Genomic DNA, 17,770 nt, shown 5'->3' on the forward strand with positions numbered 1-17,770 from the left:
TGTGATCCGCTTTTCTTCGCCCTCGTCTAGTTAGAGTTGTTGTTTGTCAAAGTCTGGTTTTATTTTTTTGTATTGAAGACTCAAAAAACTGTCATATTTCACTAGGAACACCTTAGGAACAGAAAAATTTTAACCATAATTTCGCTGATCACTTAAAATATGCTAATTAGCTTTGAAAGTAGTAAGATTATGGCAGAAGTGGTAATTTCCAAATTGAAGCCGAAGAGGAGCGGAGTCGTGTATCCTTAGGTAAAAGTCTTTCGAGCGATTTGTCGCCAAAGTCTTCTAAACAATATTTCATGAGCGTTCCATTTAAAGGGTCCCTGAAATGGTTTCAGCAAATTTTGTATAGACGCGTAGCATACGGCTACAGTAAAACATTCGCGATACACTTTACGTGAAGCCTCTCATATTAAGAGAGCTACGGACTATTTACAAGTTAATCTCCTCCATAGCCATGCTTTTCCTCCTCAACTCGTTAGCCGAGTTATCGGGGCTAAGCTCCGCCTTCCCTGGCTCTACGTCATGATGTGACGTGGTGTCGTCTACTTCCGGTTGTCCTGGAGCCAGCGCGCGAAGGCTCTCCAACCTCTCCGCTAGCCGCCTGGCCGTCGATCCCCTGCGAGAGCTATCCAAGCAGGTTGCGTTGCGAGCGTTCTGTCACAGCGCCGAGCCTGTCCGGTATTCCGGTAACTGCAGGCGAGCTGACCGTTTTGACGGATGGCCGTAGGCGTAAACTATAAAATAAACTAAAGCGGCTTTAGCGTAAGCGTGAGCAGCCTGAGTGACCTGCACCGTGTAGCCACCTGGTGTCGCAGAGCTTGACCAGCCAAACACAGAGCTAACATTGCTGTAACCAAGCGTATAGCATTTTAAACATTTAAAAAAGACAACGTGTTCACGACTACGCTTCTGCTGAAAGTTTACGCCAGCAGCACCGTAGAATACACTTGGTTACTGCTTTTTTAGGTCTGTGCTTGTCTGGTTGAGATCTGGGCCACCAGGTGGCTGGGGGTGGGGGCGAGGGGGCACCATGCAGGCCGTTCAAATTTGCGCCTCCGCTCACGCGGTAAAACACATATGCCCAGTTCGCTTGCGTTTACCCAAATGCCGGACACGTTAACACTCTATATTGTGGTAGTAATCCTCCGGCGTCAAGTGACGACCGCAAACGCGTAGACGCTGGCGCCGATCAGATACCGACAGCCAGATGCGCATCAGCCACTCTGCTCGCATGCTGTCTTGCAGAGGGACACAATGTTGCAGCTTGTCATTTTGCCGATCGATCGATTTGCAACGTAACGACGTAACAAGGGCGATCCATGGTGCTCGCAAAAAGAAAGCTCGAGACCAACAATAAGCGTGCAGATATTGTCAATACGAAGAATGTTGTCGCCCAAGAAGACAACATTTGCTGTGCGCCGAAAGAGCTTCAGTGTAGTGTTAAATCGTCGTTGTGTATTCTTTTCCAGTTACTTTTTAACACGAAAGTGTTTTATGCCGGGGTCCACCAAGACTTCACTGACGTATTTCCGTCACGGAAATACGTTAGTGAAGTATTATGTTCTATGACGTATTTCCGTCACGGAAATACGTCATAGAACATAATACAAAGAAAGAAACCAGAAGAAAAAGTTCCACAAACATGCAAAATTTGGAAATCGAACCCACGACCTCTCGGTCCGCGACGATAGATCGCCGAGCGTTTAACCCATTGCGCCACAAACGCATTTGCAGAGAGCTACACAGACGCGCCTTATATATCTAACACTCCTCCGTGTACCCGCGCTCTTGCTCGGGGCGGTGCCGCCGCCTACGAGCAGAAAAGAGAAGTACTGCATTATGACACTAACGCGCACCGACAGTGAACGCTTCGGTGGTCTCAGCACTACGACGCCTCGATGCCAGCATTCGAAGGGACGCTGGCATCAAGAAGCACTACCAACGCCACCTAGGTGGCGTTCACCGTACTCAGCACAGCGGAGCGTGGCCTCCGCAATTAGCTCTGAAAATGTTTCTGAAGTTGATCGCGGAGGCTGCAATTACGACGCGCTGTACGCGCTGATTTGACTCGGTGACGATTCAGTTACGTGCTTTGTCTTGCGCGTTGTATTAGTGTGTCAGTTACGTGCTTCGTCTTTCGCGTTGTGCTAGCGTGTGCAGCGTATTGCAGCTTCCATATGCACGACGGTTGCTCATGGTCATCGACGTTGGTAGTCGTGATGGAGGAGACGTGCCACCAGGCACGTCTCCTGCATCAACGCCTAAGGGCGCTTTAGCCACAAAACACCAATAGACATTATATATCAATGTGCAATAAACATTACACTACTTCTGTGAAGACACGTTTCACTTTCGTGTTCTATACCGATTCCTATATAAGAGGGATCAACCACATTTTTTGTAGAAACATATAAACAAAAATTGCGACTGTGACGAGCCCCATTTGTTCACCATAAAGTTTGCAATATTATCGATGACCCAAACCTGGGTAGCCAATCACATAGCTTACGTAAATTGTAAAAAAGCGGCCGAAAACTCAAGCGAGTGGTGCCTCGGCCATTGGTAGCGATGTACATTTTCAAAAACCTTATAATAAATTAAACCCTTTACGCTTAAACGCTTAAATGTGTCACTTAAAGATCAAGAGGACCTACCCTAACTACTCAGTACGTTCGTACAAAATTTTAAAAATCGTTTCAGGGTCCTCTTAGGCTCGTCTCGAACCGTTAGAGGCTCTCTTTTAGGAAAATGGTTCACTGGTACGCGAATGTATATTGTAGCACATTTTATGGTCGCATTTCTCGAAAGTGGTGTTCGTCTGATGTTTTTCTGCTCAGCAGACATTACTTCTCGATTTCAATTTTACAATGAAAACATATCTCTAAAGTAATTAAAATGGTGTTAGCACGTTTTCAGTAATTGGCGAGTACATCTCCGACAGTTTAATTTTATTGCTGCTGATGTCCGCCAAGCGTATCTAAAAGAATGGCAGGGGCCTATATACGTAAGATAGTTTCTTATAAAGGAAAGTATTCCGCATAAAGAAACACCTGGTATATGTGATGTTACAAAAAATATATATATAACGAAATTCTACACAGCGAACAATTCCTTATAGCAAACAACCTAAGTGTCGCTAACGAAATTAAAGCAAAATGTGCTCCTAGTATTTGAATACTGCACTATAGATAGGCGCTGGCTGCGTAGAGCTTGTAACATGTTCAGTGTTCTTGTATTCAGTGCTCACAAATTAAGGGATGTCACACTATAACTTACTAAAACTTCGTAGAGAAGGGGGTCACGATTTAATTTATAAAAAGCTCATGCAGTATCGACCAACTCATCATGTCGAACAAGTTTTACACGTCGTACGGCAATTGTCATTATCAGCCTATACTTATTACGTTCACTGCAGAACACCGGCGCGTCACAGTGGTCTTCAGTCTAATGTTCTTAACTCTGCCTCGCCTTGCTTCAGCCCGCTTCAGAGTACAGCTGCAAGTTTCCCAGTCACACTGCACAACCTAATGCTCTGGCAAACTAGACTCTATTTCCTTTCCTTTGTGTAACATTTTGTTACTGATCTAACTATTAACATGGCTACATCCAGGTTTTGGTATAACTCTAAAACGAGAAAATCTTGTTTTCACGATGAAATGCGTTAAGCTGCTCGCAGGTAAACTCTCTGCTACCTACTTACCACTGCTCATCGGAACCGTATAACTGCAACGCTTAATACGTGCATACTTCTCCGCAGGTGTATCAACATGATCGTCCTCCGTGACTCCGTCGACGACTGGTCGATATCCAGCGCCACGTGACCGAAGCAGTGTGTCCACACTGCTTCAGCAGTAGCCCACGCGACCAGTGGTCATGTGAGGAGTGATCGTCGGAGAGCGGGGCGGCCCCTATATGGCCAGCACCGAGAACCCCCTGATCCAGGACCACGCTGCCATGACCCTGGGCGGTAGGCAGCAGCCTCCGCAGCATCTTCAGCAGCCGCAGCCGCAGCAGCATGCGCGGGCATCGTCCCTGGGCCTCACGGCGCTCATGTCCTCCTGCCAGCTCAACAATGAGCTGGAGGTCAAGGCGCTGCTCCAAAGGAAGGTACGATGGACCACTTATGTTCATAGTTTAAAACGCACACCGAACACTCGAGGAAAACCGAGAGGAGGCAAGGGATACTGCTGGGCTTTGAAATTTTAATGTGAAGCTGCGTTTAGTACTTCCTCAGGGTTTGTGGTGCCGTTGTCGTTTGTCTCGCCGAGTGAAATGGGCTGATCTCGGAGGAGGAGCACGAGCAGGAAAAAGAAGAAAGGAAAGGCAGGGAGGCTAACCAGACGCACGTCCGGTTTGCTACCCTACATGGGGGAAGGGGCTTAAAGGGATGAAAAGAAAGAAAGGAGAGAGAGGGAAGAAAGTACTCTCAGTATGAACACGTGCGTGGTAGGCCAACACTTCACAATCGGTCACTGAGGCCAGTCGACTTCGAGAACTGTAACAATGCCCGCATCGCTTTGTAAGCCTGTGACGCGTGGGGCCATGGTTAAAGAATCGTTTGTATCTGAAATTTTTCTGCTGTCTAATCAGTTTAACACACTCCGAAGAATGTCGCGTTCGATGTCGTAAAGATGACAAAAACACAACACATGTTCGATCATCTTCTCACAGTTGCACGAGTGACAGATTGGTGTGTCGGATATGCCCATAAGGAATGAATACAATTTCGCAATAGCTGACCGTAAAATTAATTTCGTAATTCGTAATAAGAATACGATTTCTTATAGGCTGACCGGGCGGCATCATCAGCCAGGTCATTACCGACGAAGCCACAGTGCCCCGGCAGTCATTGAAAGATGATGTCATGTCCGTTCATGAGAGCTTGATGGAGAACCTCTGTGGTCTCAAACACCAGTTGTTCATGTGTCTTGCGTCGTAATGCTGACTGCAGACTCTGAAGGGCTGCCTTGGTGTCACAAAAAATGACCCACTTTCGAGGTGGTGCTTCTACGATTTAATTAACAACAGCACGTAGGGCGGCAAGTTCTGTTGCCGTAGAGGTAGTTATGTCGGACACTTTTGAACTTCCTTGTGACTTGTAAGGCCGGGATGGTAAAAGCACCTGTGGAGCTGGTGGCTGAGACAGATCCATCGGTGTAAATCTGTGTTCTTTGTTCATATGCATCGCTCAGTAGTGGCAACGTCAACTGTCGTAGAGCCACTGTGGAATGATGGAGGTTCTTCGTAATTCCCGCAATACTGAGGTGTACTTGTGGCTGTCGTAGACACCGCGGGGATAACTGTGGTCGTGCTTCTGGTGTAAATCCCGACGGAAGGCAGCCTTGATGTGTCACAACACGTTTCTAAAACTTGGCTTGAGGTCTTCCTGCCGGCAAAGCAGCAATGTAGGGACTGAGTACGCGACACAGGTGTCGAGTGTGTGCTCTGAGGTTGTCAACCGTGATGTATGTAGGAACCAAGCAGTCTCTAACAATCATGATTGTTGCGTGAGTCAAGGTGCATTGTGCTAATCCAAGACATGTCCGTAGAGCCTGACCTTGCAAACTTTGGAGGATACGAATATTTGTTTTGCATGTTTTTACCAACACCGGCAAGCTGTACCGTAAAAAGCCCAGAAACAGTGTTCTGTACAGCTGCAGCATGGACCGTACAGACGTGCCCCAGGTTTTTCCGCACAGAACTGCGTCATCGTCGCAACGCTCAAGCCCTCTTCTTTCGCCGCCCAACGCTATTCATGTCGCTGTTGAAGGTGTCTCTGTGATTGCACTCATTGACACAGGGGCCGCCATATCTGTGATTGCCGAAAAACTATGCCGCTCCATACGAAAAGTTACGACACCTTTCTTCAGTCCATTAGTCCGCACGACCACAGCACAGCACGTCCAGCCGGTGGCTGCGTGCACCGCCAGACTTGAAATTCAAGGAGTGCTCTACATCGTCGAGTTCGTCGTTCTTCCCCACTGTTCCCACGATATTATTTTAGGTTGGGATTTTCTCTCCCGTCACCAAGCTGTCATTGATTGCTCCCGTGCAGAAGTCGCCTTCTCTTCGCTTAGCAATGCCATATCTGACGACGTTTTGCTTTCCTGCACCAAGTTGTCCCTCACTGACGGCATCCAGATACCTCCGCACGCATCCGTTCTGGCACCTGTATCCTGTTGCATTGTCTCCGACTCTGCCGTACTCTTCACACCTTCCAGTGCTTTCGCTCATCGCCACCTCTCACCGCTCCCAACCGCGCTGCTTGGCCTTCAAGCAGGTGCGACTCACCTTCCTGTATACAACCACTTCCCATTCCCGATTATGTTGCTTCGCGGTGAATCTATCGGCCCTGTGGAGTCTTACGACACCATTACCACATTGGAACTTCCTATTGGATCGTCCGAAGTCAACACCCTCTCCTGTAGTCCCTTATCTGCCACATCGCCTGAAGACGTTTTCAGCCACGTAATCGACAACGCCTTAAACCCTAAGCAACGCTTCATAACGCGGTGATAACTAATGTTTCATGTTAGTTTAGAGGAGTCGAAAGCTCATTGCAATAGTTGCTGGCGATTAACGATAGCGAGAGCATAGCCATCACGAGAATCCACACCGAAGCGGGAGCAACGGGGGCTGCCATGTTCGACAACGCTATTTCCTAGCGTACAGGTGCTCACAAAATAATTCGGATCGCCGGACCGGCGGCCGCTCGTCGGCGGAACACACCCGCAGAAAAATACAGCCAAGGCCTGCGCGTGCGCGGCGCCCATATATATCAAGCAAGCCTCGCCGCCTGGTGCATCTAGATAGGCGTTGCTTTGCGTGAAAAAACTTGCGGTTTGTCCCTCTTAGCGCTGTGACAACACATCTGGGGAGGGGATCGGGGCCTGTAGGCTACGGCGTGCTCGCGCGCTGTGTGGCATAATCTCTAAACGCACGCGTAATCCTTGGGGCGTATTCTCGTTGGAATCTGCGTTCTAAGAGATAGTCATGCTTTCTGGATAGGATGGGTGGATGGATTCCCTGAGCGTTTATAGCTGAGTGGTGACCTGCGAGTTCACTATGCTCTGCTTTTAATTATACCTAACGTCTTGCATATTTGAGTGAAATATTTCACCTAAATAAACTACTCATTCATAACTTATCTTTCATGTGCGCGAGCGCCACGGCTCGCCTATAATAGCACTGGAGCGCACTTTTCAAGCTGATTATGGTGTTGCGCGATGTATCTTAGTCCTTGTGCAATTATATTCCGAGCCGCATTTTCTATATACTTGGGAATAAGATCAGTACTTTGACTGTAACACGACGGCTCCTTTAACAAGGATGACTGCGTGCAGTAATACAAGTTTACAAAACATCAGACGGCGTATTCCAACACGCCAATTTCATGCACAGGAATTAATTTTATGCATGCGGCACTATATTAAAGGCCTCTTCAATGCTTCGCAGTTACAATGAACATCGCATAGTGTGCTATTTATTTAAAAGATGTGGCTGCTTCGCTACCCTTTAAGTAGGGAGTACTCTAACATTTGATCGCGTGTCGGCGTTGGTTGGCGCAAATATGCAATATCTTGTTCAGTGTGGTGATACGTTGCTAATCAAGGGGGTGTTCAGCTCTGTGAGTTAAACGCGTATGAAAAAAAAAATATTCAGTGGGGTCCCTTACCGATTGCTAAGACGACTTTGACAGTGAAAGCCTTAATGAGTTGACGTCATTTTATTGGCGATTGTTTGCTTATTTTGGTAAATAAATAAATAGCTAATGATTGGTCATAATTCGGTTTCAATATTTTATTACTTGCTGTTACGGAATCTTAAATTTATCCTAATTAGTATGTACTACTCTTTGTACCTCTTAATTAGTCTTAATCTGGCCATCACGGAGTCTCGAATTGATGTTAAGTAGTCTTTATTACTGTTCGCAACCCTTAATTACCTTTAATTAATCTTAATTATTCTTAGTTACCTAGTAATTCACTTTAGTAAAGGTGTCGTATGATGTACGTATTGTAGTATTGTCAATTATCCTAATTGCCTTTAATTAGTCTTCGGGACTCTTGAATTACTCTTAAATACGTTTAGCTACTTGGTGTTTAAATCACTTTTACATGCTTTATTGAATGACAGAGGTGTAGTCTGCCGCTTTCTGATTTTCGTTACCGCAAGTGTCGTCGATGATGGTCACATTCCGCGACTGATGAGCTGCAGTTAAGCCTTTCGCTTTAAAAGGCACCGAATGCCCATTAAAGTGCAGGCGCCAGCGCTTATGCCCCATCGACACAGCGTTTTAGAGACCGCATCCGCATAGCCTCCCCCCCCCCCCGCCCCCCTCCTCGAGACAATGCTAAAAGGCACCCAACGCTATTCTTTTGGAGCGGGGCAAGGAGAATAGGGGGTGACATCTTCTGCCGATGCTCACCTGCAGCTCCGACAGCATAGAAAGCTTGCTCTACAAGCGCTTCTGCCCGAAGGCCATGACCCCCTCCCTCCTGGGCTTCCACGCCGGGAACGCGTGGCACTCCGCCGTCTACACACCGGCACGGCAGTCACGCCTGCGTTCAAAGCCCAATACATTGACAAGTCGCTTGACCCCACCTGCGGAACTTGCACCACGGGTGCGCCAGCCACAGCACACCACTTGCTATGGACATGTCCTGGCCTGTCATCACTGCGAAGAATCTGCCTTGCTGGGCTGCAGAGCTCAGTCGCCACTCTCAATGACTGGATCCTTCCTAGAGGGACCCCTCAACACCGCAAAGCTATATATGACAGCTTGCTCACCTACCTTATAAGAAGCGAAACCATTAACTTAATCTAGGCACCTCACCGGAAAGACCACTGGGGTTGCCTTTTCATACAAGTACAATTTTCTATTTTTTTTATGACTGAATAAACGTATTTCTCTCTCTCTCTATTCTTTTGGAGCAAGGCAGCACCTATTTAGATGCACTGGGGAGCGAGGCCAGCGTGCTAGGGAGACCGCGCATGCGCAGACCGTGGCACTACTTTTTCACCGGCGCGCTCTGCCGGCGAAAGGCCACCGGTCCGGCGCTCCGCGTTATTCTGTGGGCAACTGTAGGCTGTACGTAAACATTACGTACGTTAAACTCGCCATATAACGTACGTTCGGATAGTGTCCATAAACCGCATTAACCTCTAATAACGCGCGAAGCATGCACGGTGAGCAAAACGCTATTTCTTTACGTACGTAATGCGTTTACATTTGGATGCAAACGCTACTCTAAAACGAACGACGGCGCCCCACGACTTGGCCTATGCCTGCTTTGTTTGAAACCAATACTCACATTAAACTGCTTGATTTCCTGGCACATTTTTGTGTGTGTGTTGCAAAAGCATATGTTTGACTAAAGGCCAGGCGCTGATAATGAAGTGTTTCGCCATAGTTGTTTGTGAAACAAGGTTTTTCTACATTTCGAAGGACCGCCCTATAGGGACCCCCAGTCTCCCAGACCGTCTGCGGAGGTTCTGTGTGGTGCCATACAGGAAGTAGCAGGGATGGTGGACTGCTGAACCGTGAAATATATTACAAAGATTAACAGGCCATATGAATTACAACGTTCTGTCATTTGGTGAAGGAGGAATGTTGCAGTAGTATATGTATAAAGTCCAAAAGAGCAGTATTCCCCACAATGCAAAAAAATGAAGACGTGCCATGGCAGTCTCTGTCAAACGAATTAGAGAAACACAATGAAGCGTCCTTTCTAAGACGCTAGCACACAAGATTTTTCAAAATAAGGGAAGGTAAACTTAAAATACCAGTGATACCGTAATGAGCAAAACAGAAACAAACACAGACAGAAAAACGTAAGAAGAAAAATAAATTACACCATCTTCCCGTAGGGGAACCCTGAGTAGCATGCGAAGCAGCCATGGGGTCGACCACGGCGCTGACAATGGCGGTGACGCTGGCGCTGTCCGTGGCACTCATCGCGGCGTTGCGTAGGTAAGATTTCCGACGCTGCTCGACGAGTAATGGCTGATCTCGTCGAAAACCTCCGAGCCGCCCCCAAGGCACCGACAACAGTCACCAACGCCACGCGCGGTCGGTGCGAACGCGGATAAAACGCCGACGGCGTCGACAACAGTTCTGCGCGTTGTGGCGCCCCCCAGCGGAGTATGCAGCGCCTGCCGTCGCGCCTCTAACCTAAGCTGCTTCGCATTATCGCGCGCGTAGCCGCAGGTGTTGCCATTCGTTGCGCAATCCGGAGAGGAGAGGAGGAATGCCGAGAAGAGAGGAGATGAGACAAGGAGAGGAGAGGAGGGGGAGGAGGATGCGCATGAATGCCGAGAGGAGAGGAGATGAGACAAGGAGAGGAGGGGTAGGAGAATGCGCATGCGCAGTGCGGGTGTGGACGCCGCACGGCGGACGCAGGGAGGGACATAGCCCCGACCATAAGCTGCTTCGCATCTAAAACGAGAAATGTGATTAGCGATGAGTGCGAGGCAAAACTTGTGTAATGTTGTATTGAATGGATACGGTTGAAATGTAATGGCAAAACAACCAATTTGGCAAGTGTCTGCTACAAATTTATGTGATTGTGTTATTATGCATAACATTGATGAAACATCGGAAAGAATTAGGACTAGGTCGGTTGTAAGCATGACACAATAGTCGATAAACTTTCCCTTTGAATTAACTTAGCATCCAGTGCGTTTAATTGTAACAATTTTCTCGAAGAGCTAATGTCGTTTTGCTGTTAGCGCATTTTTTTCAATGTTATGATATTAGCAATGTTACATATGAATATCCATATGCTATATTCTGTCAGTATGGTAAATATTTTGTTGTGTATATCCAACCTTTACATCAATTTTGTGAGATTTTGTACACATCTTTGAGCCTATGTGTGCCCCTTCTGCTGGGGCCTCAAAATTGACCTGCAGTATAACTACAAGAGGTAATTGTAAAGTGATTGGCTCTGGCGGTGAATATCCCTGAAACTGACCGTATATTGGTTGTATATACTTTCCTACGTAACGTACAGACGCGAATCTTCCTAGCCGTTCTTATAGTGTACGGTGCATTTCACTGTTACCTGACTTAAGATGCTTGCGCGCTCAAGTTGAGTAATAACTGTTGAGTAATAAATTTAAAATGGCGAGGGTGACCTTGCCTACCACCCCGGGCTTTGGCGTGGCTGGGTACTGTGTCGCTCAGTAAAGGGGACCGATCCTGCAGGTGGGAAGGCGGGGGGAGGGGAGAAAGGTAATCTAACAGTCGCAGATGCTTCGCCCGAAAGACGAAGCATCTACTACGATAGCAAATTATTAGACAGCTATACGAAGTAAGGATGGTAGTTTTTTCGGCCGCATAAACTTGTGAACATCCGCTTACCAACTAAATTAACAAGTCTGGTGTCACGCACGCACCGGCACACATGTACACATCTCACTCGATGACCGCGGACACTCGTTGTCAAAACGCTGGCATGAGGAAGCGCGGTCGCAGCAGCGAGTGAATTGACCTTCGGGCTGCCTCTCGTTTCAACACGAACTAAGCGGCGAGAACACAGCGTACACGAAGCTATCAGCACTCGGCGCACTCAGTCCCCATTACAGATCGCTTTCAAATAGGGCCCGCGCGGCCGCGCCGTACGCATCCGCCGCCGGAGTGCGGTTGATCACGGTTGATAATGATTCGACGCGGATGGGTAAGGCACTAAAGAGCGATAACTGCTTATAATGATCGGAACGTCGTCAGCGCACCTGGTACCACCACCTGCAGTAGTTTGTTTGCGTCATCAATGCACCTTGCGCCGCCGTCCGCAGCAGTTCGTGTCGCCGCAATGCTGTCGTTTATACCGGTCGGATCAGGTTTCGTAACACTGATAACGACACCGGGCTGCGTAGAGGAGAGCAAGTGGCACATTTCTTAAGCATACTTAGGCAACTCGCGGAGGAGTTTCTGCGGGGATTTTTTTATGATTTTCGTTCGACGAGAGCCGTCAGGCAGCTGAAGGATATTTCAAACCCATTGCAGTTGGACAAACCATCACTAGAAGTTGCTACCATTCCTTGCTACTGCCATCCACGGCACTGGGGAACTTGCCACGTTCTGGGGTATCGGCAAAAATGGTCACATAGCCAACGGTCCAAAAAGATGGTGAATAGACGTAAATCAAGGAAGCCGCTGAATAATAGGCGCCATTTATATAAAATGCCTGTGTGTTGTAAATATACCCTTGGACTGATTTTGTATGCAAAGGTTTTATTTCGTGATGTATATTTTGACTGCGTAGAACAGAGGCGCGCTTCCTAGTCCTTATTTGACTGTCAACGTTTAGAGATATGTAAGTCTCTATTCGTCCAGAATCTCACGTACTTACACTGAACACGCAGTGGAGGCGCAGTGGCTTTGGTGTTGTGCTGCTAAGCCTGAGGGCACGGGAAGGAATCCCAGCCGCTGCGGCCGCCTTTCCAAGGGTTTCGAAATGCAAAAAAAAAAAAAAATAACACGCCCGTGTCTCATGCATTTGGTGCGTGGTAGAGAACCCTGCAGGTGGTCAAAATTATTGGTGCGTGGTAGAGAACCCTGCAGGTGGTCACGTACTTACACTGAACAAAACTATTCCCGAGTCCCCCAATACGGCGTGTTTCATAATTACATCGCGACTGTGGCACGTGAAACCCAAGAATATGTGCGCTCACACTGGACGCTAGGAAGGCAAGCTACGAAGGTTCGCTTCAATACAGTACAATCATAAAACGCAAGAATGATAAGCAAATGCGAAACGCGTCTTACGAGCAGTGGGGAAACTCGTAAATGGTCTACCGAAATTTTCGGCAAGCGCAAATTTGAAAAAAAAAAAAACATTCCGTCGCCTTCTATACAACTCCCATTACTCACGTGGCAGATGCCATGTAGGTCATTCGTAGTCTCATTTTCGGATGGTCGCCGTCAAATGACTTACGCATACTTGTCAAACGTCGTCATATGATCGTTAACGCCACTCTTGCTATTTCGCGCCAACAGTGCGGAACAAAACGTGTATTTTTTCTTCTTTCTTTGCTTTTCAGCAAGTGCACGTAACTTCGTTGCTCAACTTCAGTAACAGCAGCAGCCACGCATTTACGCGAACAGAGTTATGCCGCCTACACGAACCCCTTTTTTCGCGTACTTGGGCTCTGTTACGTGGCTGGAATAACCATGCCCCGCCCTCTCGTGGTGTACTCCGCCGATCCACGCATGTCGTATTCCGTTCGCGACTCACTGCCTCTCACTCTCGTCTCCAATCATATTGCGTGGTGCGTACCCCGGTCGGGGGTGTCGCGATCTATAGGGGGACGTCGTCAAGCTCGAATGAACGGGATACAAACAATTTGTATCTGTTTCATTCCGTCGTCTTGTGCTTTGCTTTCACATAGCGCCGGGCGCGCCGCGATTACAGGGCAGCTGAAATATGCTTAGCATACGCAATAAGTAACGTATCGGGGGTGACGGCTGAGAGATGGACTTCCAGTGCAGTGACACTCGCGACGTTTGCCGGAAGCTGTGAGAGCAACGACGCGTGTAACGTTTTATGGGTTACTCGAACACGCTTTGACTACTGCGAGTGCAAGCCGGAGGTGGCTTTCTCGCGACGGGCGCGCGGCTTCCGAGCACGAGGTCGAGGGTTCGATTACCAATCGCGCTGCGGCTGCATTGAAATGGGGGGTGGAATGCGAGAACGCCTGTATGCCGAGCTTTGTGTGTACAGTGTGCGTGACTTGGTAAAACGGGAGTGTAATGTACGCACGAATTTTTAGCGAGTTCACGCGGCCTTTGCAGCAAGTGAATTGCGGTTTTTCGTGCTGGCACATTTTTTGCACCGCTTTTCAGTGCAACCACACTGTCTTCAGCCGGTATACTTGCAGTTATATAGCCAGAAAAGTGAGCGCCGCGCATTACTGTCTACGTTAAGCAACCACAGGTGGACAAAATAAAACAGGCTCCCTCTATTACGGCACCCCTAGCAGCCCTCGTGCTGCCTTTTGGCATTAAACGCCACGAGTAAAAATCAAGGAGCCATTGAAACGTGCCTTTAAAATTCAATCGAGTATTTCAGCTTCCTCCGAAACAACTGCTGCATTTGTCTCCTTCAATGCTCCTGCTCGAGCGACTGAAATCAAGGGGAAGGTGCTGGCTGTGCGTGTTCGCGGCCTCTCTTCTTTGCATGTGTAGCAATATGCGCTTTCCCTGTGGGACACCAGGCGAGAGCGTGGTTGCGAAGAAGGAGAGGCGCTATTTTTTGCAGCCCTTTAGGGAGCACGACTCAGCCACCAGGCGTTGCACCGTCGAGATCAATGTAGCGTCCGCGTTCGCGCCCTTTCCGTTCTTGCTTCGACGCCGCGGGGCTCGCTGTGCATGTTTTTGGTAGGGAGCCTACATGCAACGCCGTTTTACTACACGAGAGGTGTCCCAGCATTCGTTTCAATGACGGATGTCTGTCCAAGGAAAGAAAAATGAAAGTTTCGTTAAAACACGCCAGAGCAGATGCGTCAGCAAGAACAGCTTAACTGTGCGATTTTTGGCGTCTCTTTGCATGTGTAGCAATAATCGTAATGTTTACCGGTAAACGCTGGCGGCGAACGCTGTATATGCACAGAGGCGAGCTTTCTGATAGAAAGGCGGCCTCTTGTGTGGGCCGATCCCATCCGCCGACAAAACAAAAAACATAATTTTCAGGTTTCTGTTATTGTTTCGCACTTTTAATATTTCAGTCTGAGAAGATTTACCATAAAAGGCATGAGCTGTCGGAGTTTTTTGTTTTCATGACATTTGTGTGAGTTGTCATACTCAATATTCCGAGAAATAACTATGTCAACAATGTAAGACAAGGTATGAGCAACTTTAGTGATACAATGAGGTGGCAATATGAACCGCATATACCGCATGTCTTATAGCAAGGCGTGGCATATATATATATATATATATATATATATATATACTTAAATATATAGGGCTTAAATAATTTTCGCTCACGGAAACTGCGCCGGCGCCGACACCGACACCGGATTTTCTGCCACACGGGGCCCTAAACGCTATCGCGTTAATATGCGCGTTCACTGGGGCACACCAAAGTATTCGCTAAGAGTCCACCTAGTGGACTGTCTATTTCGGCTGCTACTGATTGGATGGAGCTGTACGAGCGAGGAGGAGACGAGCGGCCCCAGCCAATCAGCGACCTGTGATGTGGACAAAGTGCGTCGAGTGCTGGTAGCTTCGTATGCGCTGTGCTTTATTAGACTCTTAGTTCGCGTTGATGCGAGCCGCAGTATGATGGTCAATTCGCTCGTTGCTGCTGCCGCGCCGAGCAGCGTCTGTGTGTTGTCTTGTGGCGCAATTGTAAATGCGGTTGTTGCTGACAGCACCGAGCAGCGTCGTTGACCTTTTCCAAAGCAAGCAAAACCATGCTATCGTTCGACAAACTTGGTTTAACCGCCTTTAACGACGGCAATTTTTTTAACAGCGGAGCTGTTTAAGCCGGTCGTAATGTGTGCCGCCTGCCACTGCGTTGCCTAGCAACCACCTCGTGGAGCGTCGCGCGCTATACTCGGAAGAGAGGAAGAGAAAATAAGAGCGAGAGAGAGAGAGAGAGAGACTGAGAAACAAATTGTAGCAGCACCAACGAGGCAAGGCGCAGACGTGCTGACGTGCTTCTCCGTTTCCCCGCATTGCAGCAGGCGTTTCTGGTGGCGGGTCGGCCGAGCTCCCACCAGCTGCGCGATACTGCGCATGCGCCGTGACGTCATCCCGGCGTGTCGTCTGCTGCGCGCTGCCCATACACTGTGCTACAGTGTACTAGTACAGTGTACTACAGTGTACCCACGCTCCATTGAAACTCACGCCAGCGCCGCCGCTCGGGCTATCGGAGAAGCTCACATTTGCGACATTCGTGGAGCCGCCGCATCGCATAGCCTCCGCCGGAGAGTAAGCCCACTGCCCCCTTCTAGTACACTGTAACTGTGCATAGCTTTCGCCCCACTTCCCCTACGTGTGCTCGGACTGCAAGTGCTTCGCGAGGCGTTCCCCGATGCCACGGACCATGAGGTTGACGTGGTTTTTTGGCCGCCCCGGCTGACGTGGTGAGGGACTTTGCCGCGCGCTTGTGCATGAGGAAATGCTTATACACTTGGTATAACTTAGCATCACTTGACATTACTTCGTATAACTTAGCATCACTTCGTATAGCCAGGACCAGCTAGGAACCGATCAGCTCCGCTGTGTCTTTAGCCTTGCGCCACTAGTGCAAGCTACCCCAAAATTTTTTAATGTTCATTATTCACTCATTTCGTATCTTTTTCGAATCGTATTTCACGCGCAATTACGTCGTCCTTGTAATCTTTAGCGTCGACACTTGGTTGACGTTTCCTTTTGTTTTTTTATTTAACCAGGAGGCCAGACGAGCCTATCGCCGAATGCGGTGCAATGGCGGTAATTTACCATTATATGAAGGCGATTACCGCATACCGGTAATTTTGTCGACTCTGGGACTAATTATAGCTTCTTATCTCGTTGAGGCCTACATTCTGATAGCTTTTGTGACTCACTACGATGCTCCGGCGGCGCGAAAGGGTCATATCTTTTTTTTCCTGGAAAAGGTTACAAGACACCCGGATCCCAGAATACCCCAAGCCCGTGTGAAGTCAGCAAATAATACATTGTCTTCAAAACACTGGCGGTTTTCCTTCTGTTTTATCTCGTGCACCTTTCAGGTGCGACGCCTAGCTGCAGCGTCGATGACGGTGCTCTTCTTTAGCCCAGTGTTGTGAGACGCCTAATAGCTAGCTGCCAGTAGGCTGTTTATAGTGCGGTGCAGAAGTTGCCTCGTGCGCTGTGTAACGCTAATATGTCGCCCCCGCTTATTATTAGAACTTGGGCGCAACGCGAAACCTTGCTTCTCATGATTTGCACTTCGGGCAAAACTGCCACATTGTAAGGTGGTTATTCATTTTCTGTAGGTCCGTTACCATACAGTTCGCCAATTGCGTGTTCTTGACGAAAGCTGACGTACGTGGCTGTAAACTACGGAGGTAAATGTACTGCTTCTTGTGCCAGATTGTGAAAGAGCGCTGATACGTAGAATGAGAGGAGCACTGCGAATAAAAGCAATCGACGTGGCACTTCATAAATTGCGTAATTCCTTTAACCTCCCTTGTTTGTTTGAAACGGCGTTCGCATTACAAGTTGTATGTGGTTTGCCGCGATGGTAGAAATCATACCGAAAAATTCGCGAAGTTATGGTGCCCCAGGTTTGTCCAAGATGATTGTGAGATGATGAGCAGATGATCACGAAGGAGTTATCTGCCGTCATCACTAGGTTGCTATAAAATATGAGTTCGTAGGAAATAAAGCGCAGTGTTTTTCCATTGTATCAAGTGTGCTGTTTCGCTTCGGCTGCTCCCCGCGAGTTGGCTATGACACTGACATCATCTGCTCATCATCTCACATCATCGCACGTTCGTGATACCCCAAACGATTGTTACAGTAAGAAAATCTTAGTTTCATCAAGTTTCACCTTTAGTTCTTTTTTTGTGATACCTTGCCGTTAAGTCTACTAAAAGAACAAGAACAAGAAAACGTTTATTGTTCAAAAGCATTTTGGTGGAATGGTCGGAGCCCCTTTAGTCCAGGGCCCCACTGGCCTCGGCCGCCCGCTTGACCTGTTACTAAAAGTTAAGTCTTGTGAGAACTATTCTCAAGTGTATACATATTTGGGGTTACCTTTTAATTTGATAAACAGGAAAATGGTGAGAC

At 48.1% G+C, this 17,770-nt stretch overlaps 1 protein-coding gene across 1 annotated transcript in view; it reads left to right on the plus strand.

The window, feature by feature from the left end:
• Positions 1-17,770, plus strand: part of LOC119458878 (ankyrin repeat domain-containing protein 12-like) — an 86,675-nt gene that overhangs the window by 37,572 nt on the left and 31,333 nt on the right. Inside the window, exon 2 of the mRNA XM_049670715.1 lies at positions 3,761-4,110. Coding sequence (XP_049526672.1) covers positions 3,916-4,110 — 195 coding nt within the window. The 5' untranslated portion in view covers positions 3,761-3,915. The remainder of the gene's footprint in view (positions 1-3,760; positions 4,111-17,770) is intronic.

Source organism: Dermacentor silvarum, chromosome 7 (genome assembly GCF_013339745.2).
Source record: "Dermacentor silvarum isolate Dsil-2018 chromosome 7, BIME_Dsil_1.4, whole genome shotgun sequence".
NCBI lineage: Eukaryota > Metazoa > Arthropoda > Arachnida > Ixodida > Ixodidae > Dermacentor > Dermacentor silvarum.